Source organism: Salmo salar, chromosome 01 (genome assembly GCF_965601325.2).
Source record: "Salmo salar chromosome 01, fSalSal1, whole genome shotgun sequence".
Taxonomy (NCBI): Eukaryota; Metazoa; Chordata; class Actinopteri; order Salmoniformes; family Salmonidae; genus Salmo; species Salmo salar.
In genome coordinates this window covers 159724646-159736764 of record NC_138291.1, presented here as the reverse complement: position 1 = coordinate 159736764, position 12119 = coordinate 159724646, and the positions used below count along the sequence as shown (strand labels likewise).

At 44.1% G+C, this 12119-nt stretch overlaps 1 protein-coding gene across 2 annotated transcripts in view; it reads left to right on the top strand.

Moving 5' to 3' along the window:
- Positions 1-234: 234 nt before the first annotated feature.
- LOC106567816 (ceramide transfer protein) overlaps positions 235-12119 on the top strand; it is a 55446-nt gene continuing 43561 nt past the window's right edge. For both annotated transcript variants that reach the window (XM_014137589.3, XM_014137581.3), the window contains exons 1-3: positions 235-560; positions 760-942; positions 2204-2338. In XM_014137589.3, coding sequence (XP_013993064.2) covers positions 826-942; positions 2204-2338 — 252 coding nt within the window. In that variant the 5' untranslated portion in view covers positions 235-560; positions 760-825. The remainder of the gene's footprint in view (positions 561-759; positions 943-2203; positions 2339-12119) is intronic.

Sequence of the window (12119 nt, the reverse complement as noted above, 5' to 3'; positions counted from 1 at the left end):
GGTACTGTTCTAATGGGTTGTTACTGAAACACAAACACACTAATACACTGGAATCAGTAAATATCGGTGTACTGTTCCTTACAGACTATGCCATCAGTGATCTCATGTCAATGAGAAATAATGTAATCATTGATATGACATGCTACTTAATGCATATGTAGTACTACTTACTGTATATGTAGGAGGGGTTTACTTGTTTTTGGGGGGAATGTATTTAGTGACGTCACCCGAGCAGCCAGCGCCCCTTCCACGCGCGAATCCGACAGGCGTGAATATGGCGTAGCTGTCAGACGCGCTAGAAAGACAAATATTTACTGATATAAAGATGTTTTCGTCGTAGTAAATACGGGATTTTATTGCATTTACCAAGTCAGATATTCTTTATTTCAACTAGCTGCTAGTGTTTTGAGTATTTCAAGCTGGATGGAAGGTTTGCGGCTAGAAGAAAACATAAAGGGGCGGGTGCGAGTCATTCCTGGCTAGTTCCTACCTGACTAGCCACTCCGCTATCGTTATAGCTTATCTAACGTCACAGGCTAGTGACACAAACAGCCCTCCAGGTGAACAGTCAATTTGGACAAACACTAGCTAATAATAATACTTTTATGACATAGCTAAGACATTTATATAGTTAACGTCGTTAGATCTGGCTAGTAACGTTAGATGTGTAACAGTTATTTCTTATCGCGGATGCTATTATTGCGCTCTGTAATTTTTTTAACTTTCTGTAGCTAACGTTAGTTGTTTGTATTCATTTAGCTCGACTGTCAGCCAACGTTCGCTTCCTAGCTAGCTAGCTAGCTAGTTAGCTAGACAACACTAACAATGTCGGATAACCAGAGCTGGAATTCTTCGGGTTCCGATGAAGATTTGGAGACCGCGGAATCGGGAGTCGGACAGCCTGTTGTTGGAATCGCCGAGTACAGTGGAATCCTCAGCAAGGTAACTGATCTGACGTCAAACCTGACTTGAGTTAATTAGCTAGCTAGCTAACGTTAACTACCGTAGCGAGGTGGCTGAGATGGGTAGCTAGAGACAGCTAGCTAGCCATATGCAGGGCTCTACAGTGCGACCATTTTACTCGCATATGCGCCTACATATTTTACTGTGCGACCCGTAATTATTGTTTAGGTGCGCCTAGAAAAAAAATGTAAGATTGTAACTTTATTAGCTTTGCGCTTCTAAATGTGTTGTGTGCGCCTACATTTTCCCAATGTATGTGCTCCAAGTAAAAAAAGTTTAGCGTAGACCCCCTATCTGGCTATACACCGCAATTGCGCTATGTATATTATTAGCCAATAATATACATAGCCTATAAGCCTACTGTAGTGATATGGACTAATTAAACGATAGTGTTGGTTGACAAAGTGTCAGTCCTACTGTTGTTGTGCACAAGAACCAAAGCGCGCGAGCTCTTGTTTTGTGTTGTTTGTACATTTTTTTTACATTTCAAACTAGCTAGCCAAACAAAGGTAACCAAACCAGGCACACACACTGTCTAGCTGACAGCTGGCCCATCTTAACTCGATCGTGGTTTCTGAAAGCCTTTAACAAAACGGTAGCTCGCTAACGTTAGGCATTAGCAAGCAGAATATTATCTAGGTAAGCATCTAATTGAAAGCTGTGTGGGTTGCCATTCTAAAGTCTGTCCATAGAAATAGAATGATCATTCTATTTATGTGGCCTTAATGGCCAACCCAAACAGGTTGAGAGTATAGCACATCATAATCATGCTAAACTCACCTGCGTTATCATAGTAAGCCCTGTACATGTGATAAATTAATTTTAGATGGATGAATGGGTTTTCTCTTTACATAGTTAACTCTTTCACACAGCCTTGTGAGTGCATGCTTGCCACAGATTATTACATCAGACTAATGCCACAGTAGAATACTGCATCAAAACAGTAGTCAACAAACAGATATGAATTTAGAAGGTAATCATATGATTCTACCTTCCTAGTGTTTCGTCAACTACCCATTGTGTGATTGAAGTGGTTGTTGTCGTCCAATCTAAGTGTCTCATTTAGCTTTTTCAGACTGAAGTGGCCAACTTGTGCCAACAATATGTCATTACATAGGGCAAAAAGGTGTATTGTGTTTGATTATTGTGTGCATCCTCGTTATAGCATGACCACATTGTGAATTCCTCCCTCCCTCAGAGCTAAGTAACTTTAATTTGCATTCCATTACCTCTCCTTCAGTGGACCAACTACATCCACGGCTGGCAGGATCGCTGGGTGGTTCTGAAGAACAACACTCTGAGCTACTATAAGTCTCAGGACGAGAGAGAGTTTGGCTGCAGAGGGTCCCTGTGTCTCAGCAAGGCTGTCATCACTGTGAGTACACTGCACAGTACTATAGAGTAGACTACTATACTATGTTACTGTACTACTTTATAGATGCTTATAGGGCCAATCAGCAGTTTAAATAATAACAAAGCATCCTCCCCGCCACTGTTTCGGTAAAAAGCTGAGTGATGGGGCTGGAGAAATGTAATCACTCTAAAGTTCATAGACAGAGCTATGGATGCAGGGACTGACCATCCATGATATCAACATTATAGTTTAAACCATGTTTTGAGGCTTTACAGTATAAATTTACATTTACTTTGTTTACAAACATTGGAGTAAAATAAGCTTATATTCTGGGTTCTGATGATTCTTCAAGAATCAATGGGTACATATCATTAATTTCATTAAGTCCAGAAATTGATGTAGCAATTGCTGATTGATCCTTTTAAGTCTGTGTCCAAATCTTAATGATGAGAGAGAGTTCCCTGTGTGTTAGAAAGGCTGTCCTGTAAGTAGACATCCAACTTCAAACCTACAACACAGTGTCTTGTCTTACGTCTTGTCTTGGTGCCCTGCCAATATCAAGATCCATCACATACATACTTCTGAGCTCTTATTGATTTCTGACTCCAGTTGAGAACCAGTTGAATGAATGGATATGTGAAAGATTTGGAAGTGGTATTTTATGGACAGTGTAACAAGCTAGAGAGGGATCAACTATTGACATGGATATCCATTTAATATTAACTCTGAGAGGTGCATTGCATCTAAAATGTGCCCTCCTTATAAACAACTAAGAAATGAGAGTTGAGTGCATAATACTGTTGTTTAAATTTTAAAACAACAACACAGAACTCCTGATTTAGACTTATTGCTGGAGGGTAAGTAGCTCCTCAGGTGACTGCTGGTTTTAACACAACACTCTTATCTAGGGATCAACTTAGGCTCTACTCAGCCCTACTCAGATCCTTTCACAATGCGTCTATCCATCAGTCTCTCCAGGATTCTGCGATGGCAATTTTGTTTGCAAAATCAACAATTCCCTGCATGTTATGTGAGGGCTTGCAAATTTGACCACTGTTTTTGCATAAAACTGTCAAATCGTTATCGCATAAAACTGGCCCATTGCTGCAGTACAAAAAGAGGGACTGCAATTTCAACCCATCACCACACAAATAATATGGTTCAATAAAGTGACACGTCAACAAACATTTTCCATTGTCAGTGCATTTTTTGTGACAAATTGGACAAAATCATCACATACTGCCATGCACAATGTCAGAATTGCTGCAGCAAAGTCTACCGTTTTGCCCACAAATATCACCAAAAATCCCTTCATGATCCTGGAGGGGCTGATTCTTCTTTCCTTGAAGTAACCACTGATCTAACAGTATAAGATCAAGGCTAGGTGACAGCTATCATAGATTTGACCAGTCCAGTTATGTCATTCACTGACTATAAGGAGGATAATGACATGAATGACAAAGGTTGGGTTCAAAGGTCAGGTTCTCATGGTAACTCATTAATTAACTGCTATATACAGTGCCTTCGGAAAACATTCAGACCACTTTACTTTTTCCACATTTTTGCTAATTTATAATATTAAAAAAATCACATTTACATAAGTATTCAGACCATTTACTCAGTACTTTGTTGAAGCACCTTTGGCAGCGACTACAGCCTCGAGTCTTCATGGGTATGACGCTACAAGCTTGGCACACCTGTATTTGGGGAGTTTCTCCCATTATTCTCTGCAGATCCTCTCAAACTCTGTCAGGTTGGATGGGGAGCGTCACTGCACAGCTATTTTCAGGTCTCTCCAGAGATATTCTATCAGGTTCAAGTCCGGGCTCTGACTGGGCCGCTCAAGGACATTCAGATACTTGCCCTGAAGCCACTCCTGCATTGTCTTGGCTTTGTGCACTCCTGCGTTGTCTTGGCTTTGAGACTTGTGCATGAAGCTGCTCCCCAATTCACCACAAGGGCTAGCCGGCCGCAGCGAGCTGTAAGCGAGAGTATGCAAGCATGCAACTTACCTCTACCTTGGCACTACAACACTAGACTCGTCACATGCACCCTGCGGTTGCCTGCCGAGACACACACACACACACACACACACACACACACACACACACACACACACACACACACACACACACACACACACACACAGCGGGATGAATGAGTGACCTGTTCCCAGGCTGGTCAGAATTGTCAACCTATTCAGTCTTTATTTATTCAGCTTCATCCATTCTCTACCACTGTAAATATTAACTTCAACTGTAATGTTGGCCATGTTCCAGACCTGGGGAGTGTACTTTCCAAAACTGAAGCTTCCATGGCATTGATCATAAACAATCAACAAAAACTACCATAGGATTATTAAATGCCCCATGGCTCAGACACAATCTGATTAGAATGTCAAATGAGACACACACACACACCAGCCAGGCGGGGGAGAATGGCTTGCAGGCACCAGCCAGGCGGGGGAGAATGGCTTGCAGGCACCAGCCAGGCGGGGGAGAATGGCTTGCAGGCACCAGCCAGGCGGGGGAGAATGGCTTGCAGGCACCAGCCAGGCGGGGGAGAATGGCTTGCAGGCACCAGCCAGGCGGGGGAGAATGGCTTGCAGGCACCAGCCAGGCGGGGGAGAATGGCTTGCAGGCACCAGCCAGGCGGGGGAGAATGGCTTGCAGGCACCAGCCAGGCGGGGGAGAATGGCTTGCAGGCACCAGCCAGGCGGGGGAGAATGGCTTGCAGGCACCAGCCAGGCGGGGGAGAATGGCTTGCAGGCAGCAGCCAGGCGGGGGAGAATGGCTTGCAGGCAGCAGCCAGGCGGGGGAGAATGGCTTGCAGGCAGCAGCCAGGCGGGGGAGAATGGCTTGCAGGCAGCAGCCAGGCGGGGGAGAATGGCTTGCAGGCAGCAGCCAGGCGGGGGAGAATGGCTTGCAGGCACCAGCCAGGCGGGGGAGAATGGCTTGCAGGCACCAGCCAGGCGGGGGAGAATGGCTTGCAGGCACCAGCCAGGCGGGGGAGAATGGCTTGCAGGCACCAGCCAGGCGGGGGAGAATGGCTTGCAGGCACCAGCCAGGCGGGGGAGAATGGCTTGCAGGCAGGAGTCATGAGGAAGGACAATTGGGTTCCAAGTTCTTGTGACTGGATTGAATACTATCTACTGCTCTTCAATTGAACAGATTGCCTTTATTCTGGAATGAAGACACCCCCCCACACTTTCTCTTACTCATTCTATTTTTTCACTCAGTCTCCCTCCCTCTCTCTGTATGTCTGTCCCTTTCTGTATGTCTCTGTATATGTGTATATTAATATCAGCCTTTGCATGTGAGTGTGCATGTGGCTCTGACACACTCTACAATTCCTCTTGTATTGAAGACTCCCAAATAAGGTTTACACTCCTCCGTTACACAAAGTGTGTCTCTCTCACTGAAGTGGAAGAGGTGTCTGCTGCTTGCCTGAGGCTGTTTTGGCAGCAAAATATACACACACATTGTCATTCTCCAGTGCTCAGTGATCACCAGTCAGGTTAGAACATGCAGGTGGCTTTACTTCCTTGTCAGTGTTAACAGACATGGTATCATGTCAGCAAGACAGAGGAAGGTGTATGCGAGGTCACAGGGTTACACTTAAGCTCATAGCACCTCGAGCAGTGTGTGTGCGTGTGTGTGTGTGCGTGCGTGCGCTGAGGGAAGCAGAGAAAACAGTGGAAGACCGAGAAAGAAACGACCCAGGAAAAGAGAGCTAGAAACTCAGAGGGACACTGCCTCTTCTGAGCCAGATGGGGCTGACGATGCTTTAAACCCCTGCTCTGTCTTTGTCAGTCTGTCTGCAGTCTCTGCTGCTGCTCTGCAGCCATTCAGCTGATTTGGTGGGAAATGAACCGTAGAGGTCTCGCTTTTATTCCCTCCCTCTGGTGGTGTGTGTATGTGTGGTCTGTGGTAAATTCGAAGCTCGAGCCAGTGTATCGGTTGAGTGGTCAAATAGCACAGATCCTTGTCGATCTGCAGCATGGGCATTTTCTCTCTAATTCATTCTCTGTGTCTCTCTGTGTGTGGATTTAGATTGTCAGCTGAATGCTATTAAAGTGTGACTTCTCAAAGCATAAACACAACTGAACAGAAGGGGGATGTGTGTGTAGGTCAACCAGTTTGTGAAAGAGTAAAGCCTGCTGTCCTGGCTACACACAAGCAGGTGGTCCACCAGACTGTGGGACTGAGGTTTAAAGAAGGTGCATGTTCTATTGTCACTCTGGCTTTTCATAGCAGTACTAGAAAATAGGCTTGGGAGATATATTGTATTTCAAAATAAGATTTTCTTTGCGGGGGTTGGTGGGTGTGATGCCATTGCTTAAATCTAAATGGAAGTATAACTAAGAAATCGAAGATGTGTCAAATAAATGATATCCAGCTCAGGGCTCCAGGTTTGCGTTTGGTTGGTAACTTGCTAGTGAAGTGGCTAGATGTCAAGATCAAGCTTCTTGGTTACTGCAGAGACATTCAATCCCCTCCTGGATCCAGATCCTTGTTGCCTAAATTGATTTGTTTGCCCATTCGATAATACCGTATACCCTGGCATGGTACAGAAACGGTATGAAAATCTGGGTTCTGCCCAACCCTACAAGAAAAGCAAACATGAAAATGGTATGCAGCATTGTTCATAGGCCTTCTGTATGCCTGGATCTTTTTGAAATTGGGCCTATTTTTCATTGGGTGGTCTGAGAATGAATATGGTCCGTTTTGTTTATTCCCAGCACATTAATAAAAGTGTGAGTGACCCTGCTTATGATTACAGCAAAGCACACTCTTTAGTGATCAATTCCTCAGTTCAAAAGGCTGGAGATCAGCAAGAACCCTGCCTGATTTGTGTAACAGAATAATATAGGCCTTTGGCCTCGCCACTCAGAATGACACTAGTATCCATCATTAGCTCCAGATTTAGCTCCAGCTCTCCTCCCTTTAGGGGCTAGGAGACAGACGAAACAGGAGGGAGCCTCTGTTGATTGATGCTCTCTCTCAGCCAAGGCCATCGGCAGTGATACTATCTGAGCAAAGCTGGCAAATCAGAGTTCAAGAAGCATTTACAGATGTCAATGTCAGTAAATTCAGCATTCTTCTCTTTGCCCACCTCAAACCCTCCAGCCCATTTAGGGTGTTATTGCAGAGGGAAGCTCTTTGATTGGTTTAACATGTCCAAGGAATGGCTGAATCTGGGTTGTTCAGTAATATTGTAGGGAGAGGAAGAGCAGGGGCAATCAGAGTTGATTTGAAGGGGTTATTGAAATGGCATATTCACTGCAGTTTACAGCCAAGACTAGAATTCTTTACTCAATAGAAGGAAAATAATGCATTATTGCATTGTGTTATAGCCTAGGTGTGATCATTTTCTTGTCCCTAAGAAGTATTAGTAGTATTAGACCTAATATTAAGGTAATGAATGATGGATTGCATATGCTTCTAGGGCTAGACTACACCTCTCTGGTCTGTCTTCACGGTGCTCTTTGCGCAATTACGCACCTGACCTCCGCTGCCTTTCAGCTACAGCTTTTCCTCTTAGCCCTTGGAGTCCCAGGAAACGCTAGACTACAATAGCTTGTTGTACACTTAATTCAAGCATTTTATTTACTTCTACTAGCCTATCAAGGAGAATTTCCAGCTTGATCTTGCTTGCTGATTGTAAAATAGGCGGAGAGAGCGCTAGCTGTTCCCATGTGCTATAGGCTATGCAAGCCTCCGCTATTCCTCTTCACTTGAAATCCCAGGAAAAGCTATAGGCTACAAAAGCTATAGGACATGTTTTGTTTTTTATACTAAGCCTAATGGTCTTTTTGTCAAGAGAAGCAGGCTTGCTCTTGCTAAATATAAAATAGGCCTAGGCCAAATGAACTGTCGCCCGGGACAGACTGAGAGACAGCGAAAAAGTGGAAGGCACTTGCAAACCACTTGAGCAACGAGGCAAGCATTGACATGATGTAAAAGATGTGCAGGCTAAACAGCGTCTGTTGTTGAATTGCTACATTTCTATATTTTTTATTACTTGTATACTGAACTAAAATATAAACGCAACATGCAACAATTTCAAAGATTTGACTGATTTTACAGTTCATATCAGGAAATCAGTCCATTTGAAATAAATAAATGATCCATAATCTATTGATATAACATGAATGGGAATACAGATATGTATCTGTTGCTCACAGATCCCTTAAGAAAAATAGGCGCGTGGAAGTTGCTGTCGTACACGTCGATCCAGAGCATCCCAAACATGTTCAATGGGTGACATGTAAGATGAGTATGCAGGCTATGGAAGAACTGGGACACTTTCAGCTTCCAGGAATTGTGTACACATCCTTGCAACATGGGGCCGTGCATCATTATGTTGGAACATGAGGTAGTGGCGGCGGATGAATGGCACGACAATGGGCCTCAGGATCTAGTCACGATATCGCTGTGCCATCGATAAAATGCAATTGTATTCGTTGTCCGTAACTTATGCCCGCCCGTACCATAACCTCACCGCCACCATGGGGAACTCTGTTTCCAAAATTGACATCAGCAAACCGCTCGCCCTCACAACGCCGTACGCATTGGTTTGTGTTTTTGAGGCCCGTTGGACGTACGGTAGAGAAATGAACATTAAATTATCTGGCAACAGGGGCCTCCCTAGTGGCGCAGTGCTAGCTGCGATCCCAGGCTGTGTCGCAGACTGCCGCAACCGGGAGACCCATCATGCAGTGCACAATTGGCCCAACGTCGTCCGGGTTAGGGGAGGGTTTGGCTGGCCGGGTTGTCCTTGTCTTATCATGCTCTAGCGACTCCTGTGGCAGGCTGGGCGCAATGCACGCTGACACGGTCGCCAGGTGTACGGTGTTTCCTCTGACACATTGGTGCGGCTGGCTTCTGGGTTAAGCGAGCAGTGCGGCTTGGCAGGGTCGTGTTTCAGAGGACGCACGGCTCTCGACCTTCGCCTCTCCTGAGTCCGTACGGGAGTTGCAGCGATGAGACAAGACTGTAACTACCAATTGGATATCACGAAAAAGGGGTAAAAAAAAAAAAAAAGAAGAAAGTTATCTGGCAACAGCTTTGGTGGACATTCCTGCAGTCAGCATGCCAATTGCTCACTCCTTCAACTTGATACATCTGTGGCATTGTGTTGTTTGCCCAAACTGCACATTTTATAGTGGGCTTTTATTGTCCCCAGCACAAGGTACACCTGTGTAATGATCATGCTGTTTAATCAGCTTCTTGATATGCCAACTGTCAGGTGGATGGATTATCTTGGGAAAGGAGAAATGCTCAGTAATAGTGATGTAAACACATTTGTACTAACAATTTGAGAAAAATAACCTTTGTGTGTATGGAATTTTTACTTTTTATTTTTATTTCAGCACATGAAACATGGGACCAACACTTTACATATTGCGTTTTATATTTTTGTGTACATTTAAGTATTATTTGCAGTTGTCACTGACAATGAACACACCCTGGAGCACTGAATGGTCTTGTTACCACCTTATTAATAGGCCTACATCGTGCAGTAGGATGCGTTGCTCAGTTGATTGACAGTTGTACTGCAGAATGTTAAACGGTCCGCTGGTGTGGATGCTCGACAACATTTATAGTGATGTATAATTTATCGTTATAGTTATCGTCCTTGGTCTGGATGGCCCTTAACTTTGGCTAAAGATTTGACATGTTGAATCTTGGAAACTCCAGCCAAGGACATGAGACGTTCTAAAACTAGACGGTTAACATCAAACAAATCGTTGTGTTGTTTCATCTTCTGTATGTGAACTGGGGTTTATGATCATGGCTATTCCATGCTAGTAGACCAGTGACTTGTGTGAAGTAGCTAGCTAGTTAGCCAATATCAGTGTGGCTTTCAGACCAGAAATCAGAAATACAACAGAAGGTCAAGTAATGTTATACATATAAGTTAGCTACTTACGACTAATATACAGTGCATTCGGAAAGTATTCAGACCCTTTAACTTTTTGTTACGTTAGTCTTGTTCTAAAATTGATTAAAACATGTTTTTTAAATCATCCATCTACACACAATACCCCATAATGATGAAGAAAAACAGGTTTTTAGAAATGTTTGCTAATTTGTTAAAAATAAAAACAGAAATACCTTATTTACATAAATATTCAGACCCTTTGCTGTGAGACTCTAAATTTAGCGCAGGTACATCCTGTTTCCATTGATCATCCTTGATGTTTCCACAACTTGATTGGATCCACCTGTGGTAAATTCAATTGATTGGACATGATTTGGAAAGGCACACACCTGTCTCTATAATGTCCCATACTTGACAGTGCATGTCAGAGTAAAAACCAAGCTATGAGGTCGAAGGAATTGTCTGTAGAGTTCCGAGACAGGGTTGTGTCGAGGCACAGATCTGGGGAAGGGTACCAAAACATTTCTGCAGCATTGAAGGTCCCCAAGAAGACAGAAGCCTCCATTCTTAAATGGAACTAGTTTGTAACCACCAAGAATCTTCCTAGAGCTGACCGCTTGGCCAAACTGCGCAATCAGGGGAGAAGGGCCTTGGTCAGGGAGGTGACCAATAACCTGATGGTCACTGACAAAGCTCCAGAGTTCCTCTGTGGAGATGGGAGAAGCTTCCAGAAGGACAACCATCTCTGCAACACTCCACCAATCAGGCCTTTATGGTAGAGTGGTCAGACGGAAGCCACTGCTCAGTAAAACGCACATGACAGCCCGCTTGGAGTTTGCCAAAAGACACCTAAAGACTCTCAGATGATGAGAAACAAGATTCTCTGGTCTGATGAAACCAAGATTAAACTCTTTGGCCTGAATGCCAAACATCACGCCTGGAGGAAACCGGGCACCATCCCTGCGGTGAAGCATGGTGGTGGCAGCATCATGTTGTGGGGATGTTTTTCAGGGACTGGGAGACTAGTCAGGATCGAGGGAAAGATGAACGGAGCAAAGTACAGAGAAATACCTGATAAAAACCTGAGCTAGAGTGCTCAGGACCTCAGACCAGGGTGAAGGTTCACCTTCCAACAGGACAGTGACCCTAAGCACACAGCCAAGACGACGCAGGAGTGGCTTCGGGACAAGTATCTGAATGTCCTTGAGTAGGCCAGTCAGAGCCTGGACTTGAACACAATCGAACATCTCTGGAGAGACCTGAAAATATCTGTGCAGCGACGCTCCCCATCCAACCTGACAGAGCTTGAGAGGATCTGCAGAGAAGAATGGAAGAAACTCCCCAAATACAGGTGTGCCAAGCTTGTAGCGTCATACCCAAGAGGGCTCGAGGCTGTAGTCGCTGCCAAAGGTGCTTCAACAAAGTACTGAGTAAATGGTCTGAATACTTTATATAAATGCCATATTTCAGTTTTTATTTTTAATAGAAGTGACTCGTTTCAGGAAACTAGGCATATGTCACTACTTTACAGGAGCGTCATTTGAACATACATTCATGTGCCTTAGTAACAAACTTGTATTCAAGCCATAAATATGGATACAATTGTTAAATTACAAACATAGTTGGTTTAGCCATGTAAAAAAACAGGAACCTTCCCGCTAGCCATGATTGGCTGAGATAATAGATGGGCTGGACATGCCGGGAGATGAGTTTGGATTGGTCTGCATGCTTCTGTCTATAACGTGTGCTGTTCAGTATGTGTTGACAGTCCTTTATACCATGCCATTTTTTAAAGATATAACGTTAGCCATTGAGAACAACAAAACTTTTGTTACTTTTCTCAACATTGACTCCCTAAATTAAGGAGGTGCTATCAATAGATCAGTTGGAAAAAGTGATGGGCTACTTTCTGCGT